Source organism: Urtica dioica, chromosome 3, assembly GCF_054948205.1.
Source record: "Urtica dioica subsp. dioica isolate 48M chromosome 3, U.dioica_male_clone48M_v1_H2, whole genome shotgun sequence".
NCBI lineage: Eukaryota > Viridiplantae > Streptophyta > Magnoliopsida > Rosales > Urticaceae > Urtica > Urtica dioica.
The window spans coordinates 1,523,690-1,540,194 of NC_142758.1; the positions used below are offsets into that span (position 1 = coordinate 1,523,690).

General features: G+C 43.1%; 1 protein-coding gene across 1 annotated transcript; it reads left to right on the forward strand.

Annotated features, from left to right (window-relative positions):
• The first annotated feature begins 998 nt into the window (after nucleotides 1–998).
• Nucleotides 999–3,772, forward strand: LOC149401951 (pentatricopeptide repeat-containing protein At4g18520, chloroplastic-like). The gene is made up of 2 exons (XM_089609540.1): nucleotides 999–2,224; nucleotides 2,812–3,772. Exons 1-2 carry the CDS (start codon nucleotides 1,068–1,070, stop codon nucleotides 3,536–3,538), a joined length of 1,884 nt encoding a protein of 627 aa, XP_089465666.1. The 5' UTR covers nucleotides 999–1,067; the 3' UTR covers nucleotides 3,539–3,772.
• Nucleotides 3,773–16,505: the final 12,733 nt, after the last annotated feature.

Sequence of the window (16,505 nt, forward strand, 5' to 3'; positions counted from 1 at the left end):
TGTTCAAACCGAGCGTCGACCGGTACAGCTGTCTTCACCACTGGTGGAAACCTTCCAAACCTGCAAGAACCTACCATTTGCTTATCTATTTCTCATTACACTATAATGATTCAAGAACACATCAAATGAACTTATGTAGTGATTTTACAAGAGCACTGTACATAAGTATCACTGAAGCCAGAACTAATTCCATTCCTTTTTTAGTTTTGTTTCCTTTCAACCGAAGTTGGTATGTACTGTGTACATGATTCACTATATGCTCTCAAGAGAGACGAAAGCCGCCAACGCTGCTTTTTTGTAGAGACGATCGAGTGCGTAAAACATGGAGATGAAGAAAAGTGCGTAAGTTAGCATGAAGACAGCTTATTACCCGAAGGGTTTACGTTTAACGATGTGATAGAGACGAGCGGGTGCGTAGAGTCTCCGCGGATCTTTGAGCCTCTTTTCGTCCAATTTGCGGGTATCCTTCAAGCACGTTATGCAAAGTAAACACGGCAAACTGCTCCACAAATTATTTGAAAAGGAAAAAACTCAGTTCAGTTTGTATTTCGCAAACACCCTTTCAAGTATTCGCTGAATTGCAGACAAAAAAAATCAGTACGACAAATACATGGTCAAAAAGGTGAAAGTCGTCATCCATTTGTCAAGCCTTTTTTTTTTTTTCCAATTTCAATGTTTACCATCGTCTGATAAAACAAAGCATGACTACACGTCCGAATCAGAGAGTACGTCGGGTTTCTCTCGGCCGATTTGGTTCGTCTTGTTGAAAAAAAAAATGTCATTATTGGTCGCTAATTTAAAGATGGTAGGCTTATATACCCTTTAAATATTTTACTCCTAGGAATACCCTATATTTATAAAAATAAAATTACGCTAAAATAAAGCATTAATATGAAAAAAAAAAAAACAAACTTGAAATAATAAGACATAGATAGCTACCGCTCAAAAGTTCTATTTCTCCTTGTTTTTTTATGCTAAAACTTGTCTTGCATGACTGTGTCATATTTGAACACATATTAAATTTTATTGGATTTCCCCAACAGATTTTTGAGCTTTTGTACGGACAAATGCTTTCTCCGAGTTTCTCGTCACCGCATATCAGCTTCAATCTCTCTTGCTCTTCATCATCACGATCATCCTCATCATCGTCATCGATTTTCAACGAACTTCAAACTCTTCGACAGATCTCAACTTCAAGGAGCTTCAACGCCGACAACCGTGTTCCTCGCTGCTCTACTTCTCCAAACCATTCTTCTTCCTACAAGTTTCTGAGCTCCAAAGATTTCCTCACCTTCGATTCCGAGTCAACGCTCGATTGTCAGTCGCCGAGTCTATCTCCTTCTTTGCTCGCGTTCTGGCTTCGTTCATGTCGGTCTCTGCGGGATGTCAAAAGGATTCATTCGGTCGCTCTCAGACGACTCGGATACGAGAGCACTTATCTCCACAACAATCTGATATGCGTGTACTTGAGTTTCGGAGATTCAACCAACGCGCGCCAACTGTTCGACAAAATGCGTCACAGAAACGTCGTCACGTGGACGGCACTAATTAACGGGTACTTAACCTTGGGACTCGACAAAGAAGCTTCGAGGCTTTTCGAGGAATGTATAGGGATCGGAATCAGACCGAACGAGACGATGTTCGTGTGCGCTCTTAGCCTCTGCAGCGAAAGGAAGGACCTTGATCTCGGCCAGCAAGTCCACGCCAGAATAGCCAAGTCAGGCCGTCGGAGAAGCAACAGGATCGTCGACGGCGCGGTGGTGAAGCTATACGCTCGGTGCGGCGACCTAACGAGCGCTCGCCGGGCTTTCGACCGGACTCTGACCAAGGACGTGGTTTCGTGGACCACGATGGTCACGGCTTATTCACAGCACCGAGGGTTCGGAGCCGAGGCTTTGTCTCTGGTCTCGGAAATGTGCAGCGAGGGCTTCGAGCCGAACGAGTTCACGCTCTGCGCCGTCCTCAAAGCCTGCACGGACGAGAAGGCCCTCCGGCTCGGGAGGCAGATCCACGGCGTGGCCGTCAAGAAGGCTCTCGCTGATGTTTTTCTCGGGACTTCGCTTGTTGATATGTACGCAAAGTGCGGCGAGATCGAAGATTCTACGGCGGTATTTGACGCCATGCCGCGGAGGAACACTGCCACGTGGACTGCGATTGTGGCGGGCCATGCCCGGGCTGGGCTTGGAAACAACGCCCTTGGGCTTTTCCGCAACATGATACGCAGGTAAAGACGTGTCTTAGATCAACTAAGTTTAACCTTAACCGAAATCCCAAGCGAACAATGGTTTTAACTGTTCTGAACCTTTTTTGTATCCTATTTTAGTCATGGTTTATAAATGAAAATTAGTTAAAACGGTTAAAAATTGGTTTGGTGAACGAGAACTTATAATCAGACTGACAAAGTGGAAAAAGTTATTCCTACCATACAAGGTAAAGTGTTGAAGGAGACTCTTCCCAATTATTAATATTTTTAACTTGGTGTAGTAGTAGAAGAAAATAAAGATTGGGTCCATTAGGGAAATAAATAAAATAAACGTTTGATATTGTTAAATAGCCAATGTTTGGTAAATCTTAGGTTAATAGCAACTTTCAGACGTAAATCTTAGATAAATATCTACTTTTATATAACAAACGTTGGCTATTTACCTGAGAATTATGTTTGAAAGTAGCTATTTATCTAAGATTTACCAAACGATTGCGCTATTTAACAATGTTAAACGTTTTAAGTTGACTTTTTTCCGAATTTTTTTTAATAAACAATTGATAGGTTTTTTTTTTTGGGTCTATTTTGTATTTACACGTGGCGCGCAGGAGGGTTCTTGCAAACAGGCTGACGGTGGTGAGCGCAGTGCGGGCGTGCGGGGCGGCGGGGCCCGTGGCAGAAATGGCGGGACGGGAGCTCCACGGGCGGGCGGTGCGGGACCCGCGGCTGGGGACGGGGCTCCACGTGGGGACCACGCTGGTGTGGTTCTACCTGCGGTGCGGGGACCACTCGGCGGCGAGGAAGGTTCTGAGTGGGATGCCGAAGCGGGACGTGGTGTCGTGGACGGCGATGATATCGGGCCTCGCGGGTCGGGCCGGGTCGGAGCGCGAGGCCGTGGGGCTCCTGGGCCCGATGCGGGACGACGGGTTCGAAGGCAACGAGTTCACGGCCTCGGCGGCGCTCAAGGCCTGCTCGAGGCTCGACGACAGGCTCGGACTCGGGCTCGGGCTCGGGAGAGCGATCCACGCGGCCGCCAGCAAGGCGCCAGGTGGCGGCGTGTTCGTGGGGAGCGCGCTGATCCACCTGTACTCGAGCTGCGGGGAGGTCGGGGACGCCACGCGGGTCTTCGACGCGATGGCGGAGAGGAACGCGGTGGTGTGGAAGACCATGGTCGTGGGCCTCGCCAGGAACGGCCTCTGTCGAGAAGCCCTCGGGCTTATGTATCGGATGCGGGCCCACAGGGTCGAGGTGGACGACTACGTGCGCGGCGCCGTGCTCAACGCTTGCGCCTCCGACTCCGAGGCAGACTTGGACTTGCTCACCAGCGTCATGTAAATATGCCAACCATTTCGAAAAAAACTTGATATCATTCTCGGTTTGATTGGAAATTTAGGATAGTAGAGATATGCCAAATCAGTGTGGCATAGAGCCACAAAATTGCATGGAACGGAGTTTCAGGGTGGCACATACAAATTGGACAAAAAGTATCATTCTTCATTCCACGCTTAATCAACATCGTACGTGCCGAGATCCACCTTAGAGCATCTTTAATGGTTTATTGCTTAACAATTGTAGAGATTTACTTGTAAATATAAAAAATGTTTAGCTAGTTGCTTAATCATTGTTTTGCATATTGGCTATTAATTTAACTAAACAAAGTTAAGAAAATTAGCTCTATTAAACTAGTTGCTTAACTATTTAGCTCTAGAAAAATCTATGTGGCAAATAAAGCTAATACATTTAGCTAAACCATTAAAGATGCTCTTAGTAACGTTAGAAACATCTTCCTTTATATTAAAAATGTAACTCAACTTACATTAAACTATTTTCTTTATTTTTATTTTTATTTTTATTTTTAAAAAAACGAAATCTATATTGTTGATGAAATTGATAAAGAACAAAATATAGAAAATTCGCAACAGACATAAACTTTTACCAGTAGCTGAAACTGTTCAGTGAAAGAGCACGGAATAATCAATAAAGATAACTAAAATTCATGAGGGGTAAACAGCAACAGAGATGTCGAGATGAATCTGACGGGATAACTCCCTCGCCCTCCAAAGAAGAGAACTAATTGTTTTCGCGGGGTAGCGGATCCGCTTCGAAGATCATAACGTCAACGAGGCCGTTTCCGGACTTGAAGATGTCACGCTTTCCTTTTGTGCCTTAATACTTTCTTTGTCTTCGAGTTGGACTTGACCGAATTGGTTGCACAACATGGCATCTCCCGTTGCTAGCTTCACTTCTTTTTAGACATGTCGACAAGCTATCTCAGAAGTAAGCCATAGAGGTCCAAAATCCAAATAAGCCATGTAAATTCCCTTCATGATTCAGTGGTAAGCACCCCGGCCTAACCCTCAAATATACAAAGTTGGGTTCGGGCAAAAGCAAAAATAAGGAGGAAAAAAAAACGCCAAAGCTATTTGTTATAATGTCACGTATCATAGCTCAACGCACTGTCGACTAACTAAAAAAAAAAAAAAGAACCAAAAATTCATTTTTTTGGCGTAGCATGACATAACATTCCATACTTTATTTTGTAAGTTTCAGTTCAGTCTTTGCTTAGCAGAATCTTTTTTTTTTTTCTTGTTAAACGGTAGCAGAAGTTTAATGAGAAGTGGTCGTCATTTTCACCAAATTCCTCTACATGCTCTACAACGACTCGGGTGTCAACATGTTTTACCTTGAAGCGGTCATAAGAAATGTTAGTGAAAGAAAGATTCGTTGTAAATATGGTAGACTCACCCAAAAGCATCATAAATATACTTTGAAGTTAGAAGATACAAGCCGCGGATCTCCATCATGCATGGATTACGTAAATAAATTATTATTCTATGCTATTAACAATGATTTGGGCAGTCGAAACACAAGTATGAATATGTAAACCGTAAATAACACATAAAAGTTGAATTAGTATTTTAGACTATATAGTTGTTTTTTTTTTTTTTTTTTGGCTCGAAAGACTATCGTGTTGATCATATCATAGGCATATACTTGGAAAAAAAAAAGGACTAATCGCCATGTTTTGCATTTCCTATTTTATTTTTATTTTCGTCAGTCATATAAAAAGCTTTATAATCTAGTAGAGAAATGAATCGATCGTTGTTCACTTGAGAATTCCCTAATTTATTATACTCTCTAGGTTTCAAAAATAAAATTCCGATTTTGATTAATTAACAACATAGAGATTTGTTAACCATATTCAATGATAAAGCACCTAGTCTCAAACAGCTGCTTCTTCGATTCTCCAATGAATTACAATATAAGATCTCTTTAGATCAAAGACTCCCTCTCTTTTCTACAAAATCATCTCCCGAAGATTGACTTAGCAAATCAATGCAAACACACACTATCACAAACTCTGTACGAATAAAGCACGATAGTAGTAAGCAATTACTTGAACCAGTTGTCAATGAATATCTCAAAGGCCGAGAGACTGCTCAAGAATAAGTCATTGTGAACCAACCAAACTGAAAAGTGATCACAAACCTAATTAAAACACTGGGGGAGTTATATTAGGTTCGCAACTAAATTTTCCGCGAATATGTATAACCGAAAACCAAATCCGGTCATATCTATCCATAAATCATGGAACTAAAAACAAAAAAAATTTAGTTTAATTCATGCGGGAGGATATGTGACTTAAATAACCCGAGGTCTTAGAGCAACTTGTTGCGAAATGTCTTGAAAAACTTTAGAATTGTTTTGTCAAATTTAAAATCATGACAGGGAGAATCCAACATATATAATGTTTCACACCGAAAAAGTATTAAGAGTCCAAAATAGTATTTGGGCTAGTATTTAGATTTTATTTGGCCACACGTGCGGTCTCATTTTGACACATTGGGGCGTTTGCACTTACCATTGAGATGTTTGCCTCGACATCGTGGAAGTATCTAGCTTGGACGTGCTTGCCTCGATGATGCATAGATCTTTGCCCTTGGAAAGTGGAAGCGTTTTCCACAATATCCAACATGTGCAGACTCATTTCGTCATCGCTAAGTTGTTGTGCTTGACAAAACGAGATGTTTTAAATATCACAAATTGTGGTTTCCACAATGGAGCTTTTACAACGGTTTGTGAAAACAATTATAGATGTACATGTTTCTACAACGATTTCCACGAATTGTTGTAAAAATTTACTTTATAGAAAGACTTTTTATGAATCATTGTAGATAAGGTGCAACCTGCAATAGTTTTACAGTGTTATTCTTGCTTAAAAATCTCATATGAATAATAATACCTCAGTTGACCTGGATGAGTAGTATAAAGACAATTTAGCTAAAATTGATCATGGCCAGTTTCACCCTCGAATGAGGGGATGATGGCGAGCCATGTCAACACGCGGGTGCACTACAAGAAAGAGCGCTTTACGCGACATAAATATATGTCACGTAAGGTTATGGTCTGTCGCGCAAATACGATGCGCGAAATAATATTATGTGACGTAGCACCCTAGTACGCATTGTACGACCAGTTATGATAGTGCAACGATTTTCACATCAATCTTAGGGGTGGTCCTCCTGGAGCTCCTGAGCGGGAATATGGAGTTGACAAAGGGAGCAGAAGTGGAGGGTACGCCGCTGCTGCACACGGAGTGGGTTTAGGACCTGGTGAGGGAGGGGCATGACGTAGGACAGATTTCCACAAGGTCGTACCTTCTTTCGTTCTCTTCTTCTTTGTTTTCCTTACCACCACCATTCCACATACGTTGCTCCTCACCACCGTTGTTGCAATTTGTTTCTTCTTCAATCTGTTTCTTTTTTATTCGACAAGTTTTCGCCTTGCTCCACTCAAATAATTTTATTTTGCAGATCTAAACTCTGACGCCATGCCCCACGCCGTGTCTTTGCTCCTCGCCACAGATGCCCTTGCTTCTTCTTTACTCTTTAAGGTTAGTGAAATTGATTTTTGTATAAACTTAGATTCTAAAATTGAGACTAAATTAGATTTAGATCTTGTTATGAAATTGACTTGATCGTGGTCATGGCTTGTTTGAATGACTTGTCTCGATGGTGAGTGTTGCGATATTTTCGTACGCAAGTTCACGTGTCACCCAAGTAGTATAGATTTGTAAGTAAGGATGTCGTACCCACAAGGACTAAGCTTAATTAATAATTAAATCAACTAGATCGAATTGAACTTAAAAGATGGAGGAGAAAAGTTGTCACAAATTTTTGATAAGAAATTAAACAAAGCAATTCAAAGATGGTTTTACGGTTATGCGAAGGTAAGGACCACGGCTTCACTAGTCTATTCGATGGTTTGGATTATCGGAAATTTCAAACCATTTAAACACTCATACTTTGCTAGTCACGTTCACAATGATATCAATAAATCTCTCTCAAGCATCTAGCAACCTAAACTGAAATTCTGATTAGTTGCAATGGCAAGATGTCGCACACAATGTGTTGACAATGTGTCCGACAACTTGCTTGAACACAGATATGGATAAACAACAAAAAGTGCAGTAAACAAAGTACACAGGATATGGTTACCCAGTTCGGTGAATCACACCTACATCTGGGGGCACGCTGCCAGTGGAAAGGATTTTCACTATCTTGTAGTCAATAGTACACACAAGGTTATATCTGATTACAATCAACAAATCAATAAAACCTAGAGACTATTACTACCAGTGATCACCTAGACAGGGACTCCCCCTGAATTTGAGCTCCGTCTCAATTCCACTCTTCGAGCAACCTCCTGGCTCGGATGACCTTCAGTCTTCAGTTGTATGTGAACCTTCAATCACGAAAAGCACAAGAACCCAACTCTCACATACACTCAATCTGTGGAATAGTGTTTGAGAGAATACACCACTTAAAACCAAAACACACAGCCTCCCAGTCCGCCGGTCTTGCACGTCTAAGAGCTCTGAGTGTTTGATCAAAAGTGTCGAGGCTGCTAAGGGAGAGCGCATGGCTTTTATAGCAGCTGGACAATCCTGGAAGATATCTCGGGTTTCCTTACCCGGCCTCAAGCGAATATCACAAAGTAAAGACTCCATCAAAGTGAATATTCGTGCAATGAAGATAGCAGCGAAGAATATCTTGCAATGAAGACTCCAGCGAGGCAGATATCTTGTAATGAAGACAGCAGCGAGGCAATAACTCAGCAATAAGTCACCAGCGAAGCAATCTGTCGAAACTGGAAACTTGCCTGATATACTGTCTGCACACACGAGGAAAGATGTCAATCCAGAAGTGGAAACATAACTCTCGACATCTTTCCATACCACTTGCACTAAAAAATAAAGCCAATAAAACAACGTAGCAACAATCTCCCCCTTTGGCTATTTTTTAGGCAAGCACTTCCAGGACCAGTTCTCATACAAGCGTCATAACCAGAAAGAGAGTCAAAATAAATGACCTCATGACGCCTCTCCCCCTGATTGCCTCAAAAAGATACCAAAGGCAAGGAACGACCAACACAGAGGGAGGAACAACAGCCTGAAAAGGGAATGAGAACTAGGGAAAAACAGCATATCATTCAACAGACAAAAGTACGATAAAGCTGTCTTACAAAGCATCCAAAACGAAACACATCAGTCTGAAGCACAAAGGAATAGTAGCAAAAGATGTCTAGAAAAGAGAATATTACAGACCAGAAACGAATCAACCAACAGTATCCTGATCATTCTCAGAGACATACACATCATCTTCAGAAACAGAGTCTTCAGTGGCTTCAGAGACATGAGACCCGGTGGCTGGACCTGGCTGAGAAGAGGTGGCCGAGCTCGGGGTAGTAAGGTCTTTGAGAAGAGCTTCACACTTGACTTTCCTGGATGAGAGAGTCTCGATGGTCTTTTTCAGAATCTCAACCTCTTCAAGGAGTTCCTTCACCACGTTTCTCTGAACATCTTCAGACATGGAACTCAAGTGAAGATTGCTCGCAGGTGCGTCAGATGTCTCGCCAGAAGGTCTGACAAGATCCTGAACATGTTTCCCTTCAAATAATTTGGGACTGAAGGAAAGGGCACCAGGACGCTTACCCACCACATCAGAACTCCTCAAGATGTTCTTGTTTTGATCAAGCAGAATCCCAGTGATAAGAGAGGGAAAGCCGATGGGAAGCTTTACTGCAAAAGACTTGGCATGTTTTGCCAAGTGATCAAAAACAAAATCACCAAAGTCGAAAGAGGAGCGAGTACCTATCTGAAATATGAGCCGAGCGAGATCTGCGGTGATGCTGGACCCATGAGATGAGGGAGCCCAGTTGGCGATGCCGATGCGATATAGGACAGATTACTTGACAGTGAGCTCGGCTGAGGGCAAAGTTCCCTTTGAGGGCCAGACCTTGGTCTCATTACCAGTAATTTCTTGCACGATGATGTCTAGAGAAGGAACTCGATCAGCTGTGGTGATCTTCCCACGGCCCAAAAACTTGTTGATCACATCAGGAGAGATCTCAAAACAGTGACCTCTGACAAAGACCTTCCTGAACTCAGGGTCTTCTGGAGAATCAAAGGAAGAGGAGAGATTAACAATGAACTCTTTAACCAGCGCCGGATAGAACACTCCAATGCCAGTGACAGTCCTTAGCATCTCGGCGTCGTGAAGAAGCTCCATAATGGCATCAATTTTCAGCGCCTCTGTGGACAATTCCTTTTCAGGAAAAATGGCGCGATGATAGACAAATCTCCACTTGAGAACACCATCTTCTTTGTGGAAGGAGACATTATCCATGGGAGCAGCAGGGATATTCTTCGGCAGCTTTTGCCCTCCTACAGACCTCTTGTTTCCCAAACCAAGAGGGATTACAGAGTCTTCTTCTTCAACAACTTGGTCCTCCACACCTGGAGACAAGGGAGTCTGGGCCGACTTCTTCACTCGTTTCTTGATCATGCCCATCTTTTTCTTTTTCTTTTTCTGAGCCGGGATGGGGACAGCCGAAGAGCTTTCTTCTGGAGACTTCTTCTTCTTCCTCTTCTCAGACAGAAGAGTGGCTAAGCACACATCCTCATCTCTCTGAGTCTTCTTCTTCAGAGAAGCGAGAATGTCCTCTGCAGCCTCCTGAACCTGGTCTCCCTTCCTCTTTAGCCCCAGGGAAGATGTGGGCACATCTTTCGTGACATCTTTATTTAGGCCCATCATCCCTCCAATGACATCCTCAGGAGTAGGCTCATGAACATCAGGACGCGAATTCTTATCCCTAGAACTATCATCAGGGATATTAGGAGCTTTAGGGTTACCTCGAACAATCTTATGGGGGCTCTCAATAGGGGACTCTCCAGACCTTGCTTCTTCTTCGCGATCAGCATCGTCTTGTCCCTTTTCAGAGGAGGAACTGCTGGAGCTTGCTTCTCCTGTGATGTCGGCGATGGAGAGGGCAGCTTTCTTCAGAATAGCGCTTCTGGCGGCAGAGAGAGATGGGTTCTTAGGAGGAACCGATGACCCAGCGTTCGCACCTCCGGCCTGACCATCGGCGCGTATGCTGGGTTTCAGACCTCGAACCCGGACACCATGCATGTTACTCTCAGCCCCAGGTTTCTTTGTGGCGACATGTTTCTTCTTCATCGTGGCTTTCTCTGAATGAGTGGTAGTACTGATCTCACTTCTTGTCCCAACCATTTTGAATAAGATTTTAGGGAAACTGCCACAAGGATAACTGTCAAAATGGGTAAGAAAGCAAATTCGGGAAACAAATCTTAAGAGCGCCGAAGAAGAATAGGAAATTTTGAAATTCAAACAGGAAATAACTTCCCCTTCTTTCTCGAAAGAGTAACCGTCTGCATGAGTGAGAACATGGCAAGAAAAACGACGTCGCGACTTCAAGTGTGCCTTGATCGTTCCTAGGCCCAGAGAGACAACACTTGGCATTTTAGCCCGGCAAATCAGTCGAATGGGCCAACCAGATACATGGGCCCATGAGAGAAAAAACACACCAGTAACATGAACAAGAATCAGCGAAGGATTAGTACATAAGTTAAGATCAAAAAATCCTCCGATAAACAATAATTGCTATTGATCAATAACACATAACCCAAGAGAAGATCTGAGATTTTCAAATCGGTTAGCATCCAAAGCCTTGGTGAAAATGTCTGCAAGCTGTTTCTCGGTGTGAATGTATTCGAGTTTGATCTTCTTTTCTTCCACAAGATCTCGAATAAAATGATGTCTGATCTCAATATGTTTGGTCTTACTGTGTTGAACAGGATTCTTTGAGATGTTGATGGCGCTAATGTTGTCGCAGAATAATGTCATGACATCTTGTCCAACATCATACTCAGCTAGCATCTGCTTCATCCAGAGGAGCTGAGTGCAACTACTCCCAGCAGCGATGTATTCAGCCTCAGCTGTGGACAAGGAAACACAGTTTTGCTTCTTGCTGAACCAGGAGATGAGATTGTTTCCAAGATAGAAACATCCACCAGAAGTACTCTTTCTATCAACCGTGCTACCTGCCCAGTCAGCATCACAGTATCCCACAAGCGTAGAAGAAGTATCATAGGTATACAGTAAACCAAAATCAGCAGTTCCTGAGATGTACCTTATGATTCGCTTAGCTTGAGCCAGATGGCGAGCTTTGGGATTGGCTTGATAGCGCGCACATACACCTACTGAGTAGGCTATGTCTGGTCGGCTGGCAGTGAGATAAAGAAGACTGCCAATAATACTCCTGTAGAGGCTTTGATCAACAGATTCTCCATGCTCATCCTTAGTGAGTTTGATGTGAGTAGCGGCAGGGGTCCGCTTGTGAGAGGATTTCTCCAGGCCAAACTTCTTCACCAAGTTTTTGGCATACTTACTTTGGGAAATGAAGATACCATCACTCATTTGTTTGATTTGAAAGCCCAGAAAATAGTTTAACTCGCCGACCATACTCATCTCAAACTCTTATTGCATTTGTCGAACAAAAAGATCCACCATCTTGTTTGACATTCCTCCGAAGACGATGTCGTCAACATAAATCTGAGCTATCATGAGATTGCCATTTTCCTTTTTCACGAACAAGGTCTTGTCAACGCCACCTCGGGTATACCCATTCTGCACAAGAAATTGGGTCAGTCTTTCATACCACGCACGAGGAGCCTGCTTAAGGCCATAGAGAGCTTTTCTGAGTTTGTAGACATGTTGTGGAGAGCTGGGATCTGTAAACCCTTTTGGTTGAGCTACATAAACTTCCTCATTCAGGTACCCATTGAGGAAAGCACTCTTAACATCCATCTGATAGAGCTTGAATTGCAGGTGACACGAAATGCCAAGCAAAAGTCTGATAGCTTCAAGTCTTGCAACAGGGGCAAAGGTTTCATCAAAGTCTACGCCTTCCACCTGTGAATAGCCCTGCGCCACAAGTCTAGCTTTGTTCCGAGTTATATTACCATGTACATCAGATTTATTCTTAAAAATCCACTTAGTCCCAATGACATTTACATTGTCAGGCTTAGGGACCAGCTCCCAGACTTCGTTTCTTTCAAACTGAACCAGTTCTTCTTGCATAGCATTAACCCAGTATTCATCATCAATAGCCTCATTAACATTTATTGGTTCAATCTTAGAGACAACGCAGAGATTACCAATCATTTCCCGGTAGTTAACAGGAGGTTTTGGACGAGTCTTTATTCCTTCACTGATTTCGCCAATTACCTCATGAGCAAGATGATTTTTCTGAATTCTTCGAGAAGGGATTCTCTGTTCAGTCTCAGGAGGGGATCCTTCATCTGGAACAATGTCGCTAACTTTGTCACCAGCATCAGTCCTGACATTTGGATTTCCAGTGGAGATGTCGTCCAAGGGGTTATCAGCATCTGTCCTGACATCTGGGTTACTAGGAAAAACTTCATCCTCATCATTAGGACTGTTAGTAACATCATGATCATCATCATTTATCACCACATTTATCGATTCCATTATAGTCTTAGTGCGTTTGTTAAAAACACGGTATGCACGACTATTTCTAGAGTATCCAAGAAATATACCTTCATCACTTTTCGGGTCAAATTTACGCCGTGGATCCCTGTCGGCAAGAATATAACACACCGAACCAAAGACATGGAAGTATTTCACATTTGGCTTTCTCCCCCTCCATATTTCATAATGAGTGCTGGAAGTACCTGGACGAATAGTAACTCTATTGTGAATATGGCAGGCAGTATTGAGAGCTTCAGCCCAGAAATGTGGTGGAATATTCTTGGCCAACATCATTACTCTAGCCATCTCCTGAAGGGTTCGATTTTTCCTTTCAACAATTCAATTTTGTTGAGGTGTGATAGGAGCAGAGAACTCATGTGCTATCCCTTCTTCAGTACAAAACTTAGCAAAGCTTATGTTCTCAAATTCTCTCCCATGATCACTCCGGATTCTGATCACTTTGCCTATGCTCTCTCCTTTTTCTCTCTGAACCTTCTTACATAGAGCTTCAAAAACAGCAAAAGTGTCAGATTTCTCACGAATAAAATCAACCCAAGTGTACCTGGAGAAGTCATCCACACAGACGAACACATATCTCTTCCCTCCAAGGCTCTCGACCTGCATCGGTCCCATCAGATCCATGTGGAGAAGTTCCAGAACTCGAGATGTGGTAAGATGTTGCACCATCTTGTGGGACTTCTTGACCTGTTTCCCAATCTGGCACTCACCACAAATTTTTCCTTCGACAATCTTCAGGTTTGGGACACCGATGATAGCATTCTCAGAGACAATTTTCTGCATACTTCTGAGATTTAGATGACCAAGCTTTTGATGCCACAGCTTGGTTTCATCAACTTTGGTCAAGAGACAATTGCTGGTTGGTACGGGGGACCACATATAGCAGTTGTCACGAGATCTGTTTCCTCGCATAAGTTCATCCTGATCTTCATTAATAACCACACACTTATCACGAGTAAAGTTGACATGCAAATTCATATCACAAAGTTGACTGATACTAATAAGATTAGCAGTAAGTCCTTCTACCAACAAAGCCTCAGTCAAACAAGACATACCAGGATAGTTTAATTGACCTTTACCCACAATTTTGGCTTTGACTCCATCTCCAAAGGTAACATGGCAGTTGGAGTAAGGTTTTACGTTGGTCAGGAAGGTGTGATCCCCAGTCATGTGGCGAGAGCAGCCACTGTCGAAGTACCAGTCATTCCCGGTGGAAGCACTCAGAGAGGTGTAGGCAATATTGGCACGATAAGAGGCATTTTTCACTCTCCATTCCAACCGAGTAGCAGGTTGTTGATGAGAAGAGACATTTCTGTGGATGGACCTGTGCTGACGGACATTCCTCCCATACAAACGATAGCAGAAAGGACGGATATGTCCCTTTCTTCCACAATAATGGCATACCCAACGAGGTCTGTTGACAGGAGACCTGTTTGGTCCAAATTGATGATATCGAGAAATGTCATGAGATTTGTTGTTACCAGATGGTTGAGGCAAGTTTCGCGACATCTGGCTAGTCTGCTTTTGAGGAACGAACGTAGTCTGGGATGATGAAGCTCCATGGGTATATCCAAGTCCCTTCATGTTCTTCGCAGGTTTGCCGATGGTGAGGATTTTGTCAAGACTGTCAGTCCCAGAATTCAGCATTCTAACAGTTTTAGTCATGTGCTCGAGTTCGCCATTCAGACGACTGACTTCCTTCTTCAGATCCACAATAGTCTCCAGAAGCCTTGCCTTATCTTCAGTCAGGGTAAGGATGAGAGCACTCTGTTTGTCTAGAATCTGGGATTCCTCAACCCATTTGGTATGAAGGGTATTGTAGGCTTCATTCATAGCATCGTCAGATAGTTCATCATCAAGAACATATTTCTGAGAGCATTCACCAAATTCATTAGTAGACTCATGAGTATGGACAGAAGCAGTAAAGGCTACAAAATTACTTATCTGATCTGAGTCGCTCTCTTCATCTTCTTCATCCGTAAGAGTAGCGTTGTATCCCTTTTTCTGTTTCTTGAGGAAGTTGGGACACTCCTTCTGAATATGTCCAAAACCTTCACACTCGTGGTACTGAATGCTTTTGCCTTTCCCAGATCGTTCACCACTTTTACTATTCCTGTGAGGATAAGTATTTTTCTGGAAACGTTGTTGGAAATTGTCCTTGACATCTTGTGAGACATTTTTCCCATTCATCTGGTTGAGTCTTTTCATGACCCTGCCATAGTTTTTTGCAAGCATAGCAATAGTATCATCAATGTCATTGTCAGAGTCTGAATATACCTGATCCCTTGGTTCATGAACATAACTTTTGAGGGCCATCCCTCTTTGTTTCTTTTCCACCTTAGGAAGAGAGAGCTCAAATGTCATGAGAGATCTCATTAGCTCGTCGAATTTCAACGTCTTTAGGTCATGAACTTCCTCAATGGCCGTGATTTTCATCTTGAACCTAGAGCTCAAAGCTCTCAGGGTTTTTCGAACAAGATCTTCATCTGTCATAGGTTTTCCGAGAGAATATGATTCATTGGCGAGATCACGAATGCGAACGTTGAACTCAGCGACAGTTTCGTCCTCGAGCATCGTGAGGGCTTCAAAATTGGTTGTGAGGTACTGAAGTTTTTGTTCCCGGACCTTTGTAGTTCCCTCATAGGCAACAGCAAGGATTTCCCAGGCCTCAAGGGCCGCCTCATCCTCAGTGGGGGTCCAGTCTTTTTCCGGCTTTGTTCCAGTACGGGCTCCTTTGTCATCAGTAGTCACAGGAGCTTCCCACCCATGTATCACAGCTTTCCATGTTCGACTATCCAGGGACTTCAAGAAGGCGGTCATGCGTGCCTTCCAATATCCATAGTTGGTTCCGTCGAGTACTGGAGGACGATTGACAGAACCTCCTTCTCGGGAACTATCCATAATAGGCAATCAGAAAGAAAATACAAGAAACCACCTAAGAGATCAAGGTGCCTGCTCTGATACCAATTGAAATTCTGATTAGTTGCAATGGCAAGATGTCGCACACAGTGTGTTGACAATGTGTCCGACAACTTGCTTGAACACAGATATGGATAAACAACAAAAAGTGCAGTAAACAAAGTACACAGGATATGGTTACCCAGTTCGGTGAATCACACCTACATCTGGGGGCACGCTGCCAGTGGAAAGGATTTTCACTATCTTGTAGTCAATAGTACACACAAGGTTATATCTGATTACAATCAACAAATCAATAAAACCTAGAGACTATTACTACCAGTGATCACCTAGACAGGGACTCCCCCTGAATTTGAGCTCCGTCTCAATTCCACTCTTCGAGCAACCTCCTGGCTCGGATGACCTTCAGTCTTCAGTTGTACGTGAACCTTCAATCACGAAAAGCACAAGAACCCAACTCTCACATACACTCAATCTGTGGAATAGTGTTTGAGAGAATACACCACTTAAAA